Below are 26,324 nucleotides of genomic sequence, written 5' to 3' on the forward strand. Positions count from 1 at the left end.
ATTACTGAAGGTGCTGGGAAAAAAGACAAACTTCAGTTGACATCCCTTAAAGAAAGGGAGGGGGGGGGGGTGGTATCTTCTTTGGAGGGCTATCTTTTAGAGTAGGTATCTTCGACCTGATGCTCCCGAGTACTACGGTGCTCCATGCTCATGTTAGAATTTAACCTCGCTTGTACTTGATCAGTGTCTTCATTGAACGCCTTGAAAAAGTCCATTCAAGGATTAAGATCATCCTGATTTCAGACATACGTATGTCAAACTTGCCGTGTAAAGGCTGCTTCTCACGACGACTGGGTCCTGACACAGGGTCAGATAATTAAGGTAAAAGGTAATAAAAAGTCTTCAGAGTTCTCACTTATCCTTCAAATAGCATGCCTAACAAAAATTATAATAATGTATAAAGGTATTTTCTTTCGAAATTTTAATTTTTAAAAAACAATATTTTTTGAACATCTGGATAGGGGGGACAAGTGCCCACGTACATCACTAATCCCACCAATATGTGTTAGGAGGTAGGTGGCAGAGATGACAAAATTTTGCTGACAGGGGTGGGGGTCAAGAATGGCTAAAAATTTGCTGACGTAATACTTGAATGACCCCAAAGGCAATATTCTACAATGCAGGTTTTTGAATACGAGAAGAAAAAAATAATAAGGGATTTCCTGCTGTAGGATGAGTAGACAGAACAATAAAAAGAATCTTCTGCAACAAAGATTCTCTTATTGGCCCTGGTTGGGGCTTTGGTGGAAGTCTTTGGGCTATGGTTGACCGTCTGAAGAAACAGGACTTGGAAGTATGGGGGGAACGGTCATTATTGCTGGGGGGGGGGGCACGATGATGATGTCAATTCATATATACATATTATATTAGATCAAGTCGATATATATTAGATCAGTCGACTCCACCTTTGATGCTGGGGGGATGCCCCCACGCCCCCGATCTCTGCCCATGAGGTAAACACACATAGAAAGTGTTAAGTGGCTATAAATTGAATGAATGAATTTGATTACAATGCAATTTTTTTTAACTTGTTTGGGAACTGAATGGGATGAAGCTTGTCAATCCAGAATAACATCCATTTGCAGTCCCTAATTGGAATATGAAGCAATCATGGTACAGAATGGTAAGCAGGGTCATACGATTTTCCATTTACTGGTCTTATAAGGACAGCTCTCCTCATGTGATGCTTTCCTGAGTACAAAAAAAACAAATGTGGAGTGGCAGAACCCACATTTTTATGAATTTTATACATTATTGCAAAACTACATTTGCTTATAAATGCAGGATTACCAACAAGAAAAATGGAAAAAAGCTCCTCTTCATTATACATTTTCCTGACGAAAACAAAATAAGCAAATATCAAATATAGCAATTCATTTCTGATAAGTTCACACATATTCTATTTTGTGAGAGTTTTTGTTAATGATAATTTATGAATAATCACCACAATTCAATCTTAGATAATTTGTAATATTATATTCAACTAGCTATAATACCCGGCGCTACCCGGGTTTTCTTCCATGAGGCTGTTTGGATCACGTGATATCTCCCTCTTTCTTTGAGGGACATGCAAACCATGTCTAAGTTAACCAATATGACGACTTCCTGAGCGACTTCATGAAATAAACAAATCTAGATTTAAAGAAACATAGAAACGAATATATTTTTTTTCCTTTTTTTAAGGGGCGCTAGGTATTTCGATCCCCTGAACTTTAATTTATCCATCTGCCTGTTTCAGCTTTCAAAAATGCTTAATTGAAGCTGTGGAATTTCTTTGATGTATTTTATGGGCTCATAATTAGTTTTAAAACATCCTAAACTATATGAATTTATGCAGTTGAATATTAATAGACAATACGGAGATATTAATTTTCATGCTTCAGAAGACATAAATAAATGGTTGAAATCAATGTTATTGCATGAATGTCTAACTCAAAAGTAGGTCCGGGGCTAATTACTTCCTATTTAATCTCCTGGGCTTCGTATATGTCTAAGCGACCTCAATATTTAAAAAATTGAGAATTCAATACAATTTTTAAAATTATTGATGGGGCGGAAAATCCCACTAATTTCCGCATTTCTACAGTAAAAATCGACAATTTTAGCACTGATTCCTATGAGGATCACCCTTTTCCTGACTCTCAAAGCGATGCTGATGATGATTGTGACGTCTATTCAAAAAGCCTCATTACTGAGAGTATATTGAAAATGTGGCAAACCGTTATAAAGGCATAAACTATTATACATATACTAACAGGATTAAAGAATTGACAAACCGTTGTAAAGGCATATACACGTCTGAAACGCATTGCTAGGGAACCACGGTAACCAAAGTAAACGTTCGGAAAGTGATTGTTGAGGCCCAAAAACCATTGTTGCCAGACAGTTTTTTGCCCATTTGGGACATTTGCCCTGGGCTGACGAAATTTTAAAGTAGCCTATCGTTCAAGTCGGGTCCCATTTGGTATATATGCAAAATTTGGCGACGATCAATCTAAAATTGTAGATTTGTATAGAGAACAGACACACAGAAAATCAATTTTATATATATAGATAAGGCATATATAACATGCAAATTTTTTTGATAAATCGATAAAAAGTTTGAGCTAGAGCTCATTTAAGAAATTAAAGTAAAAAAAATGAATATTCATTGCATTTTAGTTTTATTTTGGGTGCAAAGCTACATGAACTTGACTCACATCCTGGTATTAACCCATTAACGCCGGTTGGTAAGAAAATTTGCCATTCTAAATTTTAAGTTTTTTCTTTACCAATAAATGGTGGAAGTGGTTCCACTCATTATTTTTTGTTTTAAAAAAAAATCAAAGTCGTCGTTAATGGGTTAATACAGGGACAAAAATTAAATCATGTTTTCCTCTGCATCTACTATATTAGGAGGAGGAGAGGAGACTTCTGACACATGGACCCTATATAAGTTTTCGCCTATGGTAATTCGTAGTATAAATACTATGAGTTCTATTGGCTCTATAAAACACTTGATAATTTTTTGTCATGTCTTAATCTTGATAAAAATGTATATAAGTTATATATATTTTGTATAATGCAACATTTTTCGGTGAATCGGGACTAAGAAAAAGGCAAAGTTCACTAACCTAGTGTTTTGGAAGGTACCAAACTGACAGTAACTGTTACTGTCAGTCAGCTACAGTAAACTCTTAATCATGTTATTCCATGTATGAGTACATCAGTATTTTGGTAAACGTGAGGGGGAGAGACTACTACCCTTTCCCTTGGCTACTTAATTTTTACATATGCATATTTTGATATTGATACATGCTGAGAGAATGCACTTGACGTTAATGACGAAAAGAATAGTAAAAATAATTTATGATCTGATTTTCAATAGAGCTACTTACAATTGTATAAATAAAACTTCCACGACATTTTTCCATTTAATGCCCTCAAAACCCTTTATGTTAGCTCTTCTAGGGCTCTACAGAGGTCATGACCCTCATTATATAGCAGGGGTGCACACACCTTTCAAGTTTGCGGACCAGATAGGTGGCGATATAGTTTTCCACTCGTAAGCAAGAAACTGGTGAAGCTATCACGTTGTGTGTATTGATAACTTTCTTCAGGAACCCCTTGGCAGGCCACATTTGGCTTGCCGCCGGAGGTTGAGCACTCCCCGTTATATGTCAATTATTATGGATCAGAATAAAATACAAATACAAGACAGAAAAGTAAAATTAGGCACAATAATATATGGTACCTCTTTTGTTTGTTTGATTTATTAGTAATGGCATGGTAGGGATGGAGGGGGGTTAAAAATGTTACACTGAAATGGGAGGGGGCAGAAAAAACATAAATACGGCCCTGATTGGAAGAAGAATATGAATTTTCATAATTTGCAAAAATCATTGCCGATGGCAACGACTAAGCTTAAATGATGATTTTTTCAATGTTAAGACATCACTTAAGCTCACTGCACAAACTATTTACATAAATGTTTCGTTGATACAGCATTGGTATTTTTGTACTGCATGGATATTCAGATAATGTGAAAAATAATTTGATAAACAAAAATAAAAGTTTTATATGCAGTGGAATACTTTACTAATTGTAAATAGTACATGTTGCAAATAGGGGCTGGAACTAGAGGAGGCAGAGGCCTAAAAATTCAAGTACGACAAGTTTTAGGGGGAAACAAAGAACTCCATTTTATAAAATTACCAAATTTTAAATTGTGGTGGGGGGAACAAAATCATGTTTGCCCTGGGTGGAAAAAATCCCAGTTATGGCCCTGCATGTTCTTAACTACATATCATCACCGGGGTAGATGGCGTATATTTTTGGAAATCTGCTCCACCCAAAATAATCGGCCACGAGCGGCCACTAACTGTGCTTGCAAAAAATGTATGTGGCCGCTCAGAAACTTTAAATGGCCACATGCTATCGGAAGAAAAAAAAAAAAGATACCTACGCGGCACAGCTTTTTCCCTCTCATGTGTAGGGTCCAGGGTAAGACAGTTTTGGAGTGTTGGTTCCAGTACAGCACAGGATACTTTTGTTCTGTATTCAGACTTTGCATGCTTGACAACTGGGATGTTTTCCAAATAATTCCAAAGTAGGTAAGCTGCTCCTTTTATTGAAGAAAAGAGAAAAGATGTGCAGGTGACCCAAAAGCTTACCGCCCTATCTCTTTACTCTCTAGCTTCGAGAAGGTACTGGAAAAATTTTGGTACAAGTCATCTTTTACATGGAGAGGCAAGGATTCTGGCTTACCAACCAGTATAGATTCCGGCAAGGTCGTTCAGTGGAAATGGTGCTTGCAGACATGTTGGGAGGTCATAACGTAGCCATCATATCCCTGGATATAGAAGGAGCGTTTGATAACCTCAGATACTCGTCTATATGTCGTATAGCAACAGTGCCCATATCTCAAGAGCTCAGGATAATCTTATCAGACCTTTTGAACCACTGCCAAGCGGTGTTGATCACTGCTGCAGGAAAAGCTGAGAAAGAGCTTCAGAAGAGTGCTCTTCAGGGCTCATGTTCCGACCCCTTGTTATGTTTAATTAATCTTGTTCTTGATGAGCTGTTGAAAATTAAGTGGTCCTGAAACATCAAAGTTCAGGCTTACGCTGATGAATTTTTGGTGATTGCATCTGCCACTACTGTCAAGGGATCAGGTGATTTAGCAGAGGAAGCCCTCAGAACAATGTCAAATTGGCTGCACATGCATAAGCTCACTCTATGGCCAAGACAAAATTTTTGTGAATATCAAAAAAAGTGACCTCCCACTATCTAGTTCCAAGGAAAAACCATCAAGAAAACAGATGTGCTATTGTATTTAGGTGTCTTTATTGATTAACAACTTAGCTGGGAAGATCACATCAAAGAACAAAAGGGAAAGGCATTCTTCAAAAGATGCTCCTGATGGCCAGACCACAGTGGGAACTGACCACAGTGGGAGATCACTGTACTTGACTGTAGTTGGGCTATCATCCCCATTGCCCCACCCTGGTTCCGCCACTGTGCATGACTCTTGCCAGGAATTCTATCTTGAGTGATGATAGCAGATACCCCAGGCTCACCTGAAGAGTCTGTTGTGTTGTTCTTGAGTATCTCCCCACACTAAAGTGTCGTCTGTCAGGTTCGTCACTGCTGGGATACGCTGTAGAAGTACTGTAATGTCTCTTTGAAAAACTGCTGGAGCTGAAGAAATTCCAAACGGAAGTCTCAAGAAAATGGAACCTTCCAAAAGGCGTGATGAAGGTCGTAAACTTCAGAGACCTCTCTGCCAATTTCTTCTCATTTTTGCCAATTTCGCCGCGTTTATCTTGGAACAGAACCTGGCTTCTGGGGGTATCTGGCCCAGAAGGTGATCAACTGAAGGTAATGGAAAGTTCTCACGTTGAACGCTGCTGTTCAGTTTGGTCAGATCGACGCAGAGCATTTGGTTTTGCTGCTAACACAAGCGGAGCACATCATTCACTCTGTTCTGTCACTGATTCGATTATTCCGTCCTTCAACATCGCATCGAGATGCTGTTTTACTTTATCCATTAATGGGATAGGAACTCGCCTTGGAACATGAACTGCAAAGGGCACGGCACCAGGCTTCAGCTTGATTTCCTATTCTCCCTTCAGTTCTCCAAGCCCATCGAAAATTTGTGGAAATTCTTTTTCCGGGTTGACTTGAGTTAGGCTGTGAGCTGTCACTTCATTGAGTCATTGAATCAACTTTAGTTGGACGCAATGTTCTCTTCACAGTAGTGGACGATCGTGTTCACACTCCAGAGAACCAGTTGAGGAGTTCATCTCTGCTCTCCGTGTGCTAGCGGAGTCATGCGACTATCAAGCTCTCCGAGAAGAGATGATTTGCAACTGCATCGTTGTGGGTGTCAGCGACCGAAGATTGTCCGAAAAGCTTCAGCTGGAGATAGCTACGACCATGGCAAGACAATACAAATCGGTCAAGAAGCAGCAGGAGGAGTTACATAACCTTGCGTTAAATCAGCTCAGAGCTAGCCAGGAACCCGGCCAGGGTCTCAGGAATCCACAGGGGAGCCATGGCTCAGAGTCCAAGAAACAAGAGCAATCAACGAAGGAAAAACACGACCCAACCCGCAGTAGGAACGAAGCTTCTGCTTGTTTTTGGTGCGAACGAGCAAAGTTTCATGATAAGAATTCCTGCCTTAAGTATAGAATGCCGGGTATGCCAAGAATACCCAGGTTCGAACTCCACCATCACCATAGTGATGGTCGGCTGAAGGTGTAGTTCTGTACGCACCGGATATATGTAGGTGGAAGAGTCTTTGTATTGAATTGATCCATCTGAACCTTGGTAGAATGCCATATTGAAGCTCCATAAACTATCATAGGCTCAACAAAATTCATACTTCACAACTTGAAAATTTAAAAAATATATTTAAAATATTCCGGGGTATAGAATGTTTCTCAAGATTTGGAATATTTAAAACTTTCAACTTGAATATATTTGGGAATTTTATAAATACCAGTGACTTTCCAGCAATTCATTGACAAAGTTGTTCATGGTCTCAAATTGTTACATTTATATTGACATTTTAGTGGCTAGTGAAGACAAAACCATACATCTGCAGGACTTACCCAAAATTTTTGAACATCTCAACAAGTATCGCGTTTTCCTCAATGTCAATAAATGTATATTTGGCCCAACTGAATTGTCCTTTCTTGGTTATCTCATATCTTCTAGAGATATATCGCCATTACCCAACAAGGTCAGTGCTATTGCAGAGTATCCGAAGCCTACCACTGTGTATGATTTGAGACGCTTCTTAGCGCTCATAAATTCTACCATAGGTTTTTGGACCAAACAGCCAAAAAACAAGCTGCGCTCCATGACTTCGTGAAAAGTAAAAATAAGAAAGACAAGACCCCTATTGCTTCGACCCCTTTAACTGAAAAAGCTTTTCAGACTTGCAAGGGCATGATCACTAATGCTGCAATGTTGGCTTATCCTAAGCGAGACACTGAACTGGTTCTCATGACCAACACCTCAGACACAAGTCTCGGAGTGGTTCTAAATCAAAAACACTCAACTATAGTTGAGCCCATCACTTTCCTTTCTTGCAAGCTCACTGCAGCAGAAAAGAACTACAGTGTCCACTACCAAGAGTTGCTGAGAATTTATTCCGCTATTTGGCACTTCCATGATGTCATGAGTGCATCAACACTCAATCCCACCCCCTCTCCTTCCCATCGAGAAACCACAAAACACGCATCAATACATGGAAGCAACACGTGTATTCACCTTTTCCCTCGCCAGGGATTTCCATGACACACTTTTTGTACTGAATATGTACTTACACATTACAATCTTCCCTCGTCACCTGAGCCAATGGAAACCCCCTTACAGAAATCAGGCGATTGCCTTCGTCCAATAGTTGAAGTCTTTACCAACTTGGTTTGCGAACACACGAGGCTTTTCGCCAGAGAGATTCTGGGAGTTGATCAACCAACATGTCACGTTACAAGAATGGTAAATTCTCTCTCTCCCTAGCCCCGGATCGAGAGCCCCAAATGTGGGACACAAGTTACAACCTTCCACTGAGATGACGGTGAGTGATTTCAAACTATATGTGTTTATTGTGTGACCTTTTTCTGTATAATTCTTCAAAAAAATGAGAGTGACCTTCTTGAATATAATTGGTATTGAGTTTAGTGTAATGCACTGTGTCGAAGTATCTCCCATGAATAAAAAAAATTAACATGTAATTCCCTAATTGAAAATGAAGTAGTATTATTTTTGCAATGTCCTTATCACAATTTCCTTGTATTATAAATGTTGCGCTAAAGAAACTAGTTCGTTTGCATCTCCAGTCGCGTTTTAGACATGTGGTATCGTTTAACCCAAAATGAGTAACACCAGTAATAAACTCATGACAATGATTTCTTGGAGGGCTGGCAGTTAACCATTCAGCCGCTATGATGGTCAAGTGGTTATAGTGATGGACTCGCATTGCGAGGACACGGGTTCGAACCCCACCGTCACCATAGTGATGGTCGGCTGAAGTTGGTTTTTTGTGGTCCCCAACTTCAAGGTGCGAATGCGAGCCGATCTCCCCGTTAAACAGTCTCGTCACAGAGAGCAACAGGCCTACAAACAGCACAAATTCAATCATAACACATCATTCACTTCTGAAATATAGATGGCAGCACTGAAAAATCAAGCACAACACTACATATGCACTCAGACTGTTAGATACACACACAGTTACACCTCCGGCACAACTCACTAGGTAGTAAATAGCCCATAAATGGTGATAGATCTGAGTTGTGCTCGGTTGGAAAGGAAAGAAAGAAAAAGTTCACCATTCACTTTGATCATAAGTCTCTCACATCTATGCCTTCCGCCAGAAGACAGACAAGCAGGGCCGGTCTTAGACCTAGTGGCCCCCGGTGCAAAAACAGTAGTCAGTGCCCTCCCCCAGGCATGAATCCAGAGTGATGTGTCAGAGAAGGCAATTTTTGCTAGTCATTACTGTCCCGTAAAATACGGGACAGATTCATTCTACCATATTATCAGACTCTTGGTGTGGTGATCGTCCTCATCCCCCCCCCCCCACACCTCTTGCTTGGATATTAAGGGACGAAGAACGGGATTACTGCTATTTAACTAGTAAACAAGCATAAAACCCCAACTTTTTTGATTTAATTATGAGATTTTAAAACATTAAAAAAGCAAAACGTCACACATTCATGCAGGATACTCATCACAAAGGATCTATCTTCATCATACTTATTTTAATTGAATTTTATGGTAAAATTCATGTAGTGCATGCATCATGTACGGGCAAAGCTGATAATGAAAGTGGTTAAATTAAAGTGATATTTCCGTACAATGTTTTTCATATTTATAAAACTCCTGAACACTTCATTTAAAATTATCCCTTTCAGACCCAGTACTAAGAAACATAAGGGGGCAGGCAAACACCAGCTAAAACACCGGGCCCTGCAACTTGGGCATTGCCCCAAGCCGAATTAGGGGGGGGGGGAACCTTGTAACTTGTGGCGCCTCGAAAACATTTGTTTATTTTTGCTGTGCTTGCCTGCTTCAACTGGATTATACTGCCTTCTCTATCTGCTAGGGCTTTAATCCTGCTTATTGAAATAATATTGCCATGTTTCTGGTTGTGGTGAAAACAGAGTTGATATTTTCAGTCTGGGAGCAGGGGCCCCTTTAACGGCCAGCGGAGCGACGCAAGACAGCTCAGCTGAACAAAGTTCGGCGTACAAGTGTGGTTACTGTAGTCCGTTTCAGGTTAACTTTGCAGTGCAGAAAAAGGTAGAGAGTGTGTTCCTTCGCCACAAAATATAGTTCCCATATATCGGATGCTTACGATGATAATTTATGCAGAATATTTAAATTTTTTGAATGATTGAAGAAAATACTGAAAAAATATTGTTCCGAATTGATCTTTATTCATTTAAGAATTTTAAATTGGAAAAAAAAAATGGTCACCATTATACGTGAAAAGATTTTTCTCAGTGAGAATAAGCTATACCTTACCGCGACCGCACATCGATACATTGGTTGAAAGGCTTTCGTTGTCATAGCAACGTGTGATGCGGTTCCCTCGTAGCTGCCCTTTCACTGCAAAGTTAACCTGAAACGAACTATAATAAATTAGTCACAAACTTTTTCGAATCTATGGTTATAGCTGTAGAAATTGTACTACGTTTCCTCTTACGTCTTATTTGCATGTTCGCATGCACCTATGTTAACGATTGGAGGAAAAGTTTTTTGCGCTAATGGTTGAGCTACGTGTCATTTCACTTCCATAACACTTTGCTGCAGGATATTCTGATCACAGTCGCTTTTCAGCACCGATTTTTTTAAAATTCTTGATGGTGTTAAATAGCTTCTGTTGGGCTGAGGCCTAGTAACTTGAAACCCTGGGGAATTTATTTTTCTGGTGATTTTACTTTTGTACTTTCGTGAATTTTTTTGAAAATTCGGTAGCATGAGTTTACCGCCCATTCAATTCCGCGTGCATTATTTTGATTTAAAATGTGCATTTTGGATTATTTCACGTGTATGTGTCCAGCATTGATTACAGTATGTATTACAGCATTGAATTTGTAAAAGAATCAGATACATAATAAAATTCTTTGTTTTTGTGTGTATTTTATAATACAAATATACAAATACAAACACCACAACAGGCAAAATGCCCAGCGAGGTGGCTGAATACATATGATGCAAATTTATATATAATAATAATCATCATCAATGACTATTTTCAATCCTCTGCTGTATGAATGTCTCCTATAAATTTTTCAAATGGTTAAGACGATCCTTGAATTGCTTCATTATCAAGACTTGAAGGAATTTACTAGGAGTAAACACTTAAGGTCCACCGCATCTTGTGGTACAGCCCAAAAATGCTTAACATGTGGTGAACGGACTCGCATGGGCTTCCTCTAACTTGCACTGGCCAATGTAGAGGATTACGGCAAAAACCCTCTAAAAAGAAATATGAACTCTGCTGGAACTGAGGGCCTTAGTTTATAGACAGTCTGAGTGACCCTGGTTACAGCAGCAATCAGCAAGAGAAGAAGACAGGGTGTTAAGAATATCTGGGTTGGACCAAGCTGCCATAAGATGATGCCTTTGACCACATATAATGAACGATCTCTTTGATCATAAAATCATTTACCGGCATTGGAAAAAAAAAAGTGTAATTTATAGGGCACTCAGAGTGTTGAACACTGCTGCAGTTATTTTCGTGAGAATGTCTATCATAACTGCCTTTGAAAACACTTTTCTGTCTTCTGACAGAAGGCATAGGTGTGAGACTTGTGACCACAGAGAATGGTGAACTGTCTGCCCTCCAAGAAATGACGGAAGTGCGGGATAGCTGAATAAATTACCAGCAACACTTGGTTGTAGACACTATTTCTTCTCCATTGCAGTGAGCTTGCACGAAAAAAAAGTGATGGGCTCATCTATAATTGAGTGTTTTTGATTCAGAAGAGATCCAAGACTTGTGTATGAGGCGTTGGTCATAAGAACCAGTTCAGCATCTCACTTTGGATAAGCCAACATTGCAGCATTAGCGATCATGTCCTTGCAAGTCTGAAAAGTTTTTTCAGTTGCAGGGGTCGAAGCAAGAGGGGTGTTTTGTCTTCTTTTTACTTTTCACAGTCATGGAGTGCAGCTTGTTTTTCGGCTGCTTTGTCTGAAAACCTATGGTAGAAATTTATGAGAGCTAAGAAGCGTCTCAAATCATACACAGTGGTAGGCTAGGCCTGTCATTTTTTCTGGGGGGGGGGGCACCCCTCCTTCTTTTGAAAATACACTAAAAATGGTATATATATACATACATTGAGTACATGTTATTTGCTCCCTCCCCTCCTGGAAAAAGTTTAAATGACGGCCCTGTGGTAGGCTTTGGATACTCTGCAATAGCACTGACCTTGTCCGATAATGGCGATATACCTCTCGAAGATATGAGATAACCAAGGAAGGACAATTCAGTTTGGCCAAATATGCATTTATTTACGTTGAGGAGATTGCGATACTTGTTGAGACATTCAGAAATTTTGCCCAAGTCCTGCGTGGTTTCCTCTTCACTAACCACTAAAATGTCGTCAATATAAATGTTACAATTTGAGATCACAAACGACTTCGTCAATGAATCGCTGGGAAGTCGGTCCTGCATTTCTTAACCTTATCAACGGCTTAGGGTGGAGCACAAAAGCTCTTTAAAAAAAGGTGTTTATTTTCACAAAATTTCTTCAAAAAGACCAGAGGCCTCCCCTCGTATGTGACAATGTGTAATCGGCAAGTATGATAACATGTCGAGAGGGGGCTGGATTCAAGTGACAGGCTGGTAACACCTGGTGATTGATCCTTCCTTCCGGTATTTTCCAAACTAAATAAAAAACATGTAAAAAGGCAGATGTAAAGGCAAACATGTAAATACACTCAAAAGTTTAAACAAAATTATTGTGGCGTGTTTATAGATGCTCAGCATTCTGTGGCAAAAAAATAGATTAGCTTTAACAGGCAATAAAATTTACTTGCTTTCGTTTGTGAAATATTGATATGATTAACTTAGTAACGTAATGTCAGAACGTACCAAGAAGAAATTACTAATACAAATACAAATCCATTCATCGAATTCCCCAATATTTCCAAGTTGAACGTTTTAAATATTCTGAATCTTGAGATGCGTTCTATGCCCCTGAATATTTTAATTATATTTTTAAAATTTGAAAGTCGTGAAGTATGTTCTCGCGATTTTGAAATTCACCTAAAATGGGAATTTTTCTTTCGAAAATCACAAAGCTTTTTCGTAAATAATGTGTTGATAAAATCAGTATTGTTTGAATTTACTACTATTCGAGACAAATCATTACAACCAACAACTGACAGATCTATTCAAGCAAAACTGCAGCTACTTCCCAACCGAGGAATGTCATTTAATAATGTATCAAAACTGTTTTGGGGTATGAAACTGCTGCTTATTGCTGCTCTTACCTTTTTTTTTCATGATATCTCATACCCAGATAAGATAGCATGTAAGCGACCAAAAGAGTGATTTAAAGACAGAGGCGTATTGGTGAGGACTAAGCGGAATGTAGCCCAAGGTGGCTCATTTGAGGAATGAATGATCAAGAAAATTATAGACTAGAATGAGAGAAAGAGAAGAGTAGCAATTTTTGTATAGCCTACAGGTGGCAAAACCATTAAACCACCTCAATATATGGTAAATAGTATAGCAAACACTACCTGCTCTAATATCACTTTTCATTATAGGTACATTCCTCGGTAATTGTGATAGAGACAGACAAGAACTGAAATTGGCAAAAGAAACAGTCTCCTTATGGTATGAAATTGTTTCCAAATAATTTTCTGGTTTAAATTTTTTGTTGATTTTTTCTTATTTAACTCATTAGAAAACGTCATCAAGCTTCTTAATGCTCATTGAACAATAATTTATTAGATCCGTTTAAAAATTTTCAAGCCCTGTTGTGCTAGGGGCTTAAGCAGAATTTCAGTAACTGTGGAGTACTGCTTAAGGCGCTATATTAGTTTTCCTGTAACAGTCTGAAGTCTCACACAACTTTAAAAAAAAAAATTACATTCATATCTACAGTACATTACATCAAACTGCTGATTCGAAAGATAGCTGGTGAAACCTTCCAAAATCTCAGTCTCTAGGTACACCACCACTTCGCTTTTATTACTTGCTTACTGAAACAGCACTCAGCCCGAGAGGTGCCCTTGAGGGTGTGTGACAGGTACTGTTGCACCAGGCCTTGCGCTTTGTGAAGTACCGTACTCGCAATAAATAATTGAAGGCTCTTGCAAATTCTTAAATTATTTCATGCATTCTGAATTTTCATCAATTCTGGCGAGTTTTCTTTTCGTGTTAATTTTGAATTTTTACCAATTGTGGAATTTGTTGGACTTAGTTATTAAGTCATAGTTAATCATTGCTATTAATTTTTAATTTTCTTCCCATTAAATCTGAATTTGTATCTAGCTTGGCATTATTTTTTTTATCGATTTTATAATTATTTCTCTCATTGATTCTGAATTTCTATTAATTCTAGAATTTTTCTTTCTGTGAATCCTGAATTTTTTTCTCGTTAATTCTGAAGTTCAATCAAACCTAGAATTATTTCTTTCATTAATTCTAAATTTTCATCAACTCATGAAATGTTTCATTCATAAATTCCAAATTTTCATTGGTACTGCAATTATTTCTTCTAATTATTTTTAATTTGTCAATTCTGAAATTTTCATTGGTTTCAATTTTTGTGTTAATTTGCATTTAATTGTGTTTAAAATTCTTTGTATGGTATCATTCCTGTATATTCAGAAATAGTGGATGCTGATCCCCCTCCTGAAATATATAAAATCAAAGCAAAGGCATAGTTTTTGCTTACCCTAACATTTTTTGGTTGAAAATGTCCCAAAATTGTTGAAACACACCCGGCCCTGGTCCCAAAGCACAATGCATCAAGAACTGTGACACATTGCTGAAAATATCAGGAAGAAAACAACATCAGCAGATGAGAAAGAAGAAAAAGATTTCTCTCCTGTGTAGAAAACTTTGTTATAGGAATTTTTACTGTAGAAAATTTTCAGCCACCAAAGGCTTGCTACTACTACTACTAAACCACACATGCACCTCGTCCATATTCCTCTGCGGAATCTTTAACGAATTTGAATTGATACATGTGGGAATGTGCGTGTACTGAAACCTGACGTGAAGTTTGTTTCTGTGTAATGCTTGTTATGTGTAGTGCTGCCATCTGCCACCAGTTTTTTTAACTATGAGTGAAGTGTAATGATTAAATAATTTATCGTTGTAGGCTAAAGGCTTGCTGCAGAACAGTGCAAAACATTGTTTTTGAGGCTACTACTTACTAGCACTTATATAACCACACACCAACTCTGACCATATCACCATAGTTACCAACTGTTCTTCTTTTCAATGTCATTTCAAGTGTCCTCCTTCGTTTCCGAAAATTCACCTTTTTATCCCACTGTTCAGGTTTCCAGAACTGTTTTAAATTTTTTTTCTCCACTTTGAAACATAAATTTCTTCATTGATATGAATATGACAGGGGCGTACCCAGAAATTTCGTTCAGGGGGGGGGGACCAAAGTGACAGAACAATGGATTTGGCCATCTTTTTCCCTTTTTTCGGTCATTTTCTCACATTTCGGGGGGGGGGCAGACCCCCAAGTCCCCCCCCTGGCTACGCCCTTGGAATATGAGTGTTTTTGTGTTTGTTTTCCCACACGCAATTCATTAGTAGCCGTCAAAATTCCCAGAATATTTTCTGGTTTTTTTTAGCGGTTCTGTTTTAGAGTTGGGGAAAATTATTGTTGGGGCCGGTTTTATTGATCTGAATAGTAGCGCCATCTATTGGAGAAATTGGAATAAGTGACGTCACTAAGTCTACGTGCGCAGATGTCCTTCTTTCTCAGTCTTCGGACCTGGTAACCCTACGTATAGCAATTTACTACTGATAGAGTTGAGTCAGAAATACAAGGCACTATCTATCAGTGGTCGTCTGAGGTTTAGTTTGGAAAGAACTTGTTATCTATGTTGTTGTCCCAGGGTCGAACCTGCAGATCTGATTTTATCCTTCATGGTGGTAGACGAGCATCTTATCATGGCACCACTTAAGCACATGCTTTGAAGCTGGTGTGTTGTCACAAAGGGGGTTCACAGCCATTTTACATGTGAATAAGTGACTTCAACTACTTTCTTTCAAACCAAACACATGTGTAGTAACTACATCTGTTGGTTTCTGCAGGAACATACTTTAGGAACATGTAGCAGGAGCTATATGGAGCGTTATTCAGTAAAAAAACTGATTTTTCGTAAAAATTTAACATAGTTATTTGGCCAAATGCTTTATCTTGTAATGCATTGTCCCTTGGACTCTATGTTCCAGTAGTACCGTTATCATGCGACCCCAATAATCCACTAGGTTATTCCCCCGGGAGAAAACCTGGTTGAGTCGTTAAGGGTCATAATTAATTATTTGTATCATGTTGGTTGCATAAATTCCAATACATAAATGATGTATGATAACTATCTTTTGTAAAATACCTTGTTTCAACGGTAGAGGGTAACTACAGACTTCTGTTGGTGCCATTGATTCTTTGATCTCACCTGTAATAGTTCGATTGAAATCGTGGGGAAGTCCATCCAGCTTCCTCCATCTTGTTTGAACTGTTTCCATCCAAAAAAGCAGAAACACTTGAAATAATTATTGGTATATGTCACTATAATATATATATATATGCAAATCAGGATGAATGAAGTCATAGTTTTCCTCATGCACCGGAGGTAACGAGTTCTCTAATTGGACCTAGAACAAACCAGTTCTACACAGCCAAAAATACCCTTGGAGATAACCGAATGATCACATTCTTTCACGCTTTCAGTCATCGTAACAGATGACCTGATAATTAATGATAACTTGTTATATTTTTTAAATACAATGTGAAAATAATCTCCTTGTATTGAACGCAGTTTAGCTACTTCAGCTGGTCCGAGTAGTTTTATTATGTTTTTCTAGTCAACTAAAATTTACTACATATTCTAGTCATGATGAAATAGTTCCCGAAAGAGAGTTGGATGACCTACAAAAAAAAAAAGCGTGAGTTGCTTCAACATGTAAGTCCTAGAATATGCTGTTTTTCGGGACATGAATTGATGTGGTGATGATCGTCTTCATGTGCAATCGTTGAATATGATCCGGTACGTTCATATAATTCAACAATAATTGCTGGTGTTCCCCATTACCGATCATGTTCCTGAAATGAACTTTCCTTGGTTATTGTGGATTGTCTCACGTGAGTGACTGGATACTCGCTGATTGTTGTAGCTCTAATGGATATTAGGGTATCTTATATGGGTAGATTGTCTACGGCTGTATTGGATGATGTGAACCTTTTCTGAAATTTTCAATGAGATCTGTCATGTTAGGTTCAGTTTGTACATTGTCATCTATATTTATGTAATCCTCGGCAGCACCAGGCAGTGACTAGGATTTTTGTGGGGGGGGGGGGGTTGCAACATGATTTTGCTGCCCAGACCACTGTAAAATTTTATTTTCCCACGTAAAATTTGATACCCGAGCAATTGCCACCCCCCACCTCCATCTAATTCTTGCCCTGCTCAGCACTTGCGATCATGGAAAGCAGCTTGTATACAAGTAAGACTTTGTAAGTAATTGTACTTTATATCATTTGAAAATGTAACCATTACACTGATTTCTTCCGTAGTAAAGCCTGTCTTTTATCTAAAAATGTTGTTACAATTTCCGAAAGCAACTCGGTTTCACTGCATGTGGCTTTTCAAAAACCACAGCATCATGTACGATAGCAGTTTTTACGAATCTAAGGGTGGGTGAACTTGCATTGGCAAGCAGTCATTGCATTAAAAATTTCGATAGAAGAACTAATATTATGTATGATCCCCCCCCCCTCTTTTGCGAAACAGTCAAAGTGTTTGTGTGAAATTTTCCGTTAAAGGGTAAAAATTTCCTTTCCATTTTCGCTTTAGATAGGTTCCATTTAATCCAGGTTTTTAATGTGTATTTTGGCATTGAAATCACGGGACCAATGATTTTTTTCATTAAAGACAGTTTTCCGTTTAATGCAGGTTCCGTTGAAAACAGGTTTTACTGTATTATATGTAATTTAAAATACGAAGTCGGAATTTACTTTGTCTGTGATATTTAAGTACTAAAATGTAATTGTGCCAACATAACTCTGTTTAATAAATGTTTTGACTTGAAACTTGCCTATGTTTATTATTACCTGTCGAATTAGTATGGAATCGAGAACTATGGGACAGTAGCTCGTAGTACATTACAAATCTGTGCTGTTGTAGTGTAGCGTTATCAAGTTACTGTCCCAGAATTCTCCAATCCCATTCCAATCAAGTTCACAAGCAGCAAAAGGAACATTCAAGACAAATCTCAAGTCAAAAATTATTTCACAATACAATGCAAATACAATCAACATTAAACAAATCAATTAATCTGTTTCTGTAAATTAAATAAACTCGGATTTCATTATTAGAGTATGTTAAAGAATAATCTCTTAAGAAACTGGAGAGATCTCACCCAATAAGGTCAAAGGCGATTCATGTATTTCAATATGACATCGCAACATCCAAATAGATTCCAACGGTAATTGAGTATCCGATCCCTCAGGAGATGATGAGACTTTCAGATCACAATAGAAAATTCAGTTCCACAGCACACTAGGTGATGGAGAACACACTTCAAGACATCAGAAAATTTGTTGAACGGCAGCAAAGAGCATGTTAGATCATATCAAATGACCTTTCATCAAGATGATCACTGAGCACATGATCTTAGTCTCAGAGAAGAACTACGATCAAAAGAGTTTTAGAATTTATCCGCACTAGTGAAGTATTATATCAATTTGAGAACCTTCAACTCTTCACTAAAATCCATTTCAATTTGACTAGAACACATTCACGTTATAGATAAAAGGATCACTAAAACATGTTTAAAAACTAACTACCCAGACCAGCTAAGTATCAATAATTAGCCTCTCAGAGTAGCCACAAAGAAAAAAATACTTTACATAATTAGTAAAATTAAACAACAGCGCACTAGTTGTTATTAAACCCTAGCAGCTATACACTGCTGCGAATATTAATGTGAGAATGAATGCAATCGTATATATCTTTCTCAATGGCTATTTATACCCGAGAAGAAAAGGTTCTATTTCGGTTCAATCTGAGTACTGATTACCTCAGACGTATGAAGGAAAATACTGTGTTGTCATATCTGTTTTGCATAATGACACGTCACAATGAATATTTTCGAATATTGTCCTTTTTTGGGTGGCAACAGTTTGAACAAAATGAAGTAAGTTGGTCAGGCTTCCCCAAGATGTCAACAATAGTTATTATTGGTGAGATCAAGGAATTATTGGCACCAGCAGAAGTCTGCAGTTGCCTTCCTCTAGTGAGCCAAGGTATTTGACTTTATGCAATTTTTTACCCTTAAATTTTATTTCTAATGCAGAAAATACACGACATGATTCAATTGATTATTTAATGATCCCAATGACTCAACTGGTTTTTCTCCCAGGGAATCAACCCAACATCTCTTATGATTTAATGGTTAGAGATGGTGACAGAACCAGCAAATACGATAACATATTCAAGGTGCGATATGATACAGTAGACTTGTTGCTCTCTGTGGCAAAACTTTTTAATGGGGAGATTAGCTTGCATTCGCTCCTCAAAGTTGGGAACTGCAGAAAAACTTCAGTCTACCACCAACTGTACTGCTGGTCAGGATCAAACCTGGGTCCTTGCAATGAGAGTTTTTCATATGACCATACAGTTTTTCGTATGACCACATTACACTGTGGCTTTTAGCTACTAAAATGTTTGATGTAATTTATCTCTTTAAAGATAAAAATGATCATGAATCATCCTGAAATGACAGACAAATGTCACACAGTGTCACACACTCTCTCTCTCTTGTCTCTAAAATAACTTTCAAGGTTTAAAAAGAAAGTTAAAATTATTTTAACATTAAAATTACATTTTTTGCATTGTTAAATTACATTTCATTACACAATCTATTAGTTATACATTTTTTAGTACTTTCTATGTTGAAAACATTAGCTCAGTTCAGGAATTTGGTTTTCAGGTTAATAGGAGAAATGCACATTATTGAACTGTATGAAAGCTCTTTAAGAAATTCTGTTCATGCCTTGATTTTGTCTTCTAAAGGTCCATGTTGAATCGAACGGACATGATGTTGACTTTTCTCAATCCCATGTACGAACCAAACAGCAACGTCATCTGGCCTTCCGTTGCTGCTCAAAGTCTCGTCCTGTGGTCAAGTCTATACTTGAGGTGGGTTGTCGACCAGAGACCAATTAATGAAGCTTGGGAAGTCATCTCAGAAATCAGGGAAAAGGAGAAAGAACTGCAATCTCAAGTGGCGAAACTTAGAAGGTTTGCTATTGATTTTTTTTGTTGCTGTTGTGGAACCTCCTTTGTTTATATATATATATATGGCATGCTGAAAGGCATGAAAGTGCTTTCACTTCCATCAAACATTCTGGAATTTGGTTTTTGATTTGAAAGTCTCTGCTTTTTATTCCATTCACAAATACCGCAACACGCAAAATTCCCAACGAAATGGCTGAGAAAAAGATGTCCATAAAAATATGGATGTCAAATGTAACCAAAATAAAGCAACCCAATATGAAAGCATGCACGTTTCATGAAAGAAAAAACTAATAATTAATACTATATAATGCACTGCCCATAAAAAAAAGGTTATGGTTGTCTTATTCTAAGTATGTATAGCTCCTCAATTTATCCCACTGTGTATATAGTACTTCTTTTTAAACGTAACAATTGCGTTAAAGTACACGACCCCTGGAGGTAAGCTATTCCATTTATTGATAACCCAATTAGAGAAAAACTTCATGTGACACCACAACCTCAGAGTTCGTACGGTGCTTAAAAAATCCTTAAAAATTCATTAATTTTCATTTCCTTTTTAAGGGCCCTTAAAATCCTTCCATCTGTTTCTAAAAAAAGTCGACTTTTTCCCCACTTTGAAAATATTTCCTGCTAAGGTTGATGAAAGTTCCCGCTTTCGATTTTGTCCCCGAAAATCGGATTGTGGTAACCGCAGCTCCTTATTCAAATTATCGGCCCCTCATCGGGCTTTTCATCGTGAAACCCCAATCGTATCCTTAATCCTACAGCTGAAGATAGTTTATTCTAGTCCAGTGTTTCTCAACAACCGACCGCGGTTTCCGTTTTCAAAAAAAGAAAAAGTCGCCACTGCAAGCAGCAGAAATTACTATGGCTGATCGTCATTGCATCAAATCCTGATGTTTCGTGGAAAAAAAAATTCATTTCATTAATAAGAGCTAGTCCTCCGAATTACGAGTTAGTTTGTAAATTTCGCCAAATAACGAGTGCGAAATCGCCAAACATTTTGCTGTATATCTTGAAATTTGCTCCCATTTTGCGACAATTTCTTTCTGAGTATAACTGAAAAACAAGAAGAAAAATTGAAAAACTGAAGAAGAATTGAAAATTTTTTTTAACGAATTTGTGTATGTGTTGATCCATTTTAAGTGAGAGGTGAATAAAGAGTTGCTGCAAATATAAATAATTTTGTAAGAAAAATCTTTGTCGGCTGTGGTTTTTATTTTGAATAATTGGAGGGGGAATGAATATCACTTTTATAATTTTTATAATTTATGTGATGCTGTTATGAGTTGTATTTTTGACTGAAACTTGAAGGTTTTAGAACACTTTGGTTACAACAGAAAACATTCATGTGGATTGATTATTTTATGAATTCTTATGATGCTGGGCAACAAATCAAAATTTGTAATTTCGGAACCACTTCTACGTTTATATTTTTGAGAAGAGGGAAAATTTGTTTGGCAAATTAAAAAATATATAAATTTGGATATGTGCCCCACCCCCTTTTTTTTGCTGTAAAACTTGTAAGTTATGAAGTTTGCCGTGACTCCTTAAAAACTCCTTAATTTTCATTTAGGAAATTTTGTATGAACCCTGAACCTGGAATTGTTCCTTATTAAATGAGAAAGATACTGGTGTCCCTTTGTCGAAGCAGTTGATTGACAGTGTGTTAATAATGTTAATAACTCCTGGTCCATCCTACCCATGAAAATTTTAAACATTTCGATCATATTCCCAGACACTTCCCTCTAATGCAAACATACTCAAGAAATCAAGTCTATCTTTATAGCTTGAGCCTTGTGTGCCAACAAGAGCAAGTGGGAGCTTATCTCTGCACCTCCTCCACCAAGTCTATGTCCTTCTGTAGGTATGGTCCCCAAAACCTTACGGCATACTCCAGTGCAGGACAAACTAAGCCCCCGAAAAGCAGAAGAATGACTTTAGAAGAACGTGAAGAAATGACCCCCCCTCCTCCAGCATTCTATTTGCTTTTCTGACCACTGCTGAACAATGTTCAGAAAACCTAAGCCGTTCATCAATGAGAATTCCCAAATCAGTGATTCTTTGCTCTACCATTTGTAACAATAGTTGGGGAACCCCTGGGGAATTTGCCAAACCCACCTCTATCCTTCAATTTTGAAACATGTTATATATTTGTAATTTTATAATATAATTTGTTTATATTATCTTCTTACCTCTCATAACCATGCACGGTTGGTTAAAAATCAGTGATATTTTCATTATCCTTAGATGGGAAAAATGTGCGATTGAGAAATATGAATGCTAAACCATTAAAAAGAATGATTCATCATTCTAATTCGTAAGTGAAACACAAGTTGTTCGACCCAAAATCAGTGACCATGCACTTGTCAATGCCGAAAGTTGTACTCCATTCATTAGCTCATGTTGCGATTGTAACAAGTTTATCTGGAACAACTCCCTATTGCTCAGATTCCTGACTATTCCCTTTAGCTACATCATCTGCAAATTTTCCTACAATCTCATACTTCCCTAAAGTACTGAAGGATGTTCAGAGGTGTGGCAAAGTTCCATACCCGATTTGTCCTTGTCAGAAACTTTCCTGATGTGAGGTACAACAGATACACGACAACACGACTACAGAAAAAGATTGCTACTGCAAGGAGTTCCAATACCAATATGTTAGTGTACCAACCCCTCATGAGTATTAAAAAAAAGCAAAACATGGAATACTGTCGTTCAGAATTGGTGATAAATTGTAGGTTCCAGTCTAATTAGCCCTTATGTGCAGAAAGTGACAGTGGTGTGACAAAAATGATCAAATGATCATAAAGTAACAATCCTATCGATACCCTGTTTGAGTTTATCGATTAAAAGTGAAAAAAGTATGGTACCAAGGACACTTCCTTGAGCAGCAGGCTACACGCCTGTCCAATCAAAAAAATTCACCATAATCCGCAGTGACCTATCTCACAACCATGATTCTATCCGATTCAACAAGTTGCCCACTACTAATCTCATTTAAATGTTTCAAGAGTTTTTACCATGTTGGACATGATCAAATTAATCTTCTGTAAGTAATTTTTACGAACTAATCTTCTGGTCCCAAACAATATACCGTTCCTTTGAAATGTGTTTTCTATCTAAGAACTTTTGATTTCACGAACTATTTTTTACGTCCATAAAAATGTTCGTAAAAACAAGCATAGACTATACATAAGTCTTTAAAATGAAATAAGCACAAATACTATAATACAAAATAAATCAATCTGACTTAGTCTTTGAAAGGTATTGCAGATGACATGAAGGAGATGCAGAACAAATCATTTCAGTTTCCTTTACCTCTTATGGTGAAGCTTGCTTTGATGTACTACTTTGATGTTTACGTTCAAAAAGTTCTGAGACTTATTTTATTACCCTTAGCGATTATGCATTTTTGCGTTTGTTCAAGCAGGGAAGTAAATGCAGATTGCAATCATTTTTTTGTCAGCTCCTAGTGCTTTTGTCGTCATCACTCGCTGCATTTTTTTTTGTAACCTGAGAATCACTGCCCCTTAGGCCAGCATTATGCTACAAAAGTTTGTAAAAGCTCTTTCATAAAACGAGAAAAATACAACCAATAAGCATATCTTACATTCGAGCAAATATAATCGATATACTTATTGGTTGTTTTTTCAAGTTTTGTAAAAGATCTTTTATCAAACTTTTATAGTGTAATCCTGGCCTTAAGAAAATTCTTTGTCAAAGGAAAAAGTCACGTGGAGCAAGATCAGGGAAATAAGCTGGAAGGTTGTGAAATTATCGGAATGTTACATTTTCAAAAGGAGGGGGGGGGGATCTAACACCAGGAGGGACCTGCAAGTCCTTAAACATCTGCATAATTTGGTGAGATGCAAGCAATCAGCGATCAGATCGTTGGAAAACTAAGTCATGGGTGCTCCATCATAACAATGCGCCGACTTACAGACATGGGCGGAGATACGGGGAAGGCCCCCATGTCAAAGGTGAAGTCGACTGATCTAATGTATATATGTATTGGCATCATCATCATCATCTTGCCCCCAGCAATAATGACATGCCCTCCCAGACTTCCAAGTCTATCTCTGCCTATGCTTACACATCCCTCCTTGTGTCAGATTTACCTGTCAAAAGTTAATATTCTGATACTTTTGCAACCTTTCAGCTTATTCCCCTGATCTCACCCCACGTTACTTTTTCGTTTTTCTTCAAATGAAGAATTTTTTGCTTAACCCTTTATATTTTGACAATACTTTAAAGTACTGAATACTTTAAGTACTACCAAATAGTTTTTACGTGATAACTATTTATTATCATTATAGTTATACTTTTATTTTAATTTATTGTAATTTTCTTCTTATTCTACTTGTCATAATGTCGGATATAAAGGGTTAAGGGTTGCAGCGATTCTCAGGTTCTGAAAAAGTGCAGTGAACGGCAATGAAGGCACTTGAGGAGCTGACAAAAAACAGGCTCGAAATCCGCATTTACATCTTCGTATGAACAAAGGCAAAAATGCATAATTGCACAGATAGTTATTTTGAAGGAAACACCAAATATATATTCTATTGCTTATACATTCTATCTGCTTATTGGTGTTTTCAGTAATTTTATTCTGTAATTTTTCGGTAATTTTATTCTCTGTATTCTTTATTCCATAATAAAATAATTCTCGGAGAGAGAACTTTTTGAACGCAGCAGTACATTGGATTGTGAGAATGTTTTCAGAATAAATGCTTGTTAACCACTGTATTGGTGCATCAATATGTTCAGTTCTGAAATTTCTTTGGCACTTTCGAGACACTTCCCTTAGGTCTCATCATTGTGGATGTTGAATTTCCTGAGTCATAACCAAACAAACTTGAATGATCTTTTCCCATCTCTCGTTTCAACAGGGTCCTGCTTGACAAACAAAAAGAAGCCATTGAAGCAGGGATTTTGAGTCCAGCCTCTTCGGAAGATCTTCTAGTCATCAATGGTTAAAAATTTTTTGATGTAGATAATTTTATTTCAGTGGACTTTGCTTATACAACTGTGCGATGCGTTTATTGGCTGTGAGAATTTTATTGATGTTTGTTGATGATGTAGGTGTGTTCCAAACACACGATGGCGTTCAGATGAATCTTCCTCAGTAGTACAGAAATATATAGATCTATATCGTAAAATTTCATTTTCAAATATGGATCAGTATCAAGCCATGATATCTTTCTGGCTAAAAAAGCCATAGTTAAAGATAAATTGGCCTATATCCTGAATGTGATGATCTTTCTTGAAAGACACAGATTTATATCGTGGATCTGATATAGACCTAACTTAAGAAGCATAATTTTATATTGTGAATCGGACATAAATCTATATGAGAACGTATGCAAGTACTTTGGCTCATATGGTGCCATTTCAGAAAAAATAAAAAAAGGAAATTACACTTTCCAGGGCCAGATTTGAACTCGGTTCCCAAAAATTCAGTCTCGCTGACCTGACTCCTTTCCCGATTTCGCCATCGTTTTGCTTAATAAATCAGTAAAGCACTGAATTATTATTATTAAATTACCTAAATGATATCAATTACTGAAATGATTCAAATGTTTTAAATGAATGTTAAATGTTAATTCTCTTATCACATTCATGGATCCATAACTGGTCTTTTGATATCATATTCAATTCTTTATCAGTCAATGTGATGGCAATACAGATCTATACTAATCTTTGTGGTTTTTACATAGGGTGCATGTGAAATTCACAGTATGGATCTGTCTCCTGAGATAGATCTATTTTGAAAGACAGGTCTATCTTGTGTATCTGATATATATCTATGTCTCTTATCTTGAGAAACATGGGTCTATATCGTGTATCTAATATAGATCCCAATTAGATTCACAATATAGATCTGTGTCTCCTAAGATAGTTCTATCTTGAGAAACACAGGCCTATATCGTGTATATGATATAGATCTTTCTCAGGTTCACAATATACCTATGTATTTCAAACCATATTAAAATAGTTTATAGTTTCAAGTTTTTTCCCTGAAAGAGAGGATTATTAAAACATGGAATCAAATACATATTTGTCTAAAAAAATTAAAACTTAATCAATTAATAGCATAAATAATTTGTACTGTATATAGGACAAAATTGTCCTATCTCCCTAGTTATAACATCTGATATTCTGATATATAACAATATAGTCCAGACACTGTACAATGTTGTTGTGCTACTGGGGTGGATTGTAAATATTTTGTCATGGTAATTCGACCATACTATCCAGAAAGTGTTATTATTGTATATTAAATGTGTGATAAATGTTCTAAGCTGAATATCTTAGTGTTTTATTTA

At 37.2% G+C, this 26,324-nt stretch overlaps 1 protein-coding gene across 1 annotated transcript in view; it reads left to right on the plus strand.

Moving 5' to 3' along the window:
• LOC149065191 (myotubularin-related protein 9) overlaps positions 1–26,305 on the plus strand; it is a 60,548-nt gene extending 34,243 nt beyond the window's left edge. Inside the window, exons 11-13 of the mRNA XM_089254405.1 lie at positions 13,273–13,342; positions 19,771–19,998; positions 24,888–26,305. Coding sequence (XP_089110531.1) covers positions 13,273–13,342; positions 19,771–19,998; positions 24,888–24,975 — 386 coding nt within the window. The 3' untranslated portion in view covers positions 24,976–26,305. The remainder of the gene's footprint in view (positions 1–13,272; positions 13,343–19,770; positions 19,999–24,887) is intronic.
• The last annotated feature ends 19 nt before the right edge of the window (positions 26,306–26,324 follow it).

Source organism: Pholcus phalangioides, unplaced genomic scaffold (assembly GCF_987345545.1).
Source record: "Pholcus phalangioides strain wild (caught in Gottingen) unplaced genomic scaffold, Ppha-v1.0 ptg000041l_1, whole genome shotgun sequence".
Lineage (NCBI taxonomy): Eukaryota > Metazoa > Arthropoda > Arachnida > Araneae > Pholcidae > Pholcus > Pholcus phalangioides.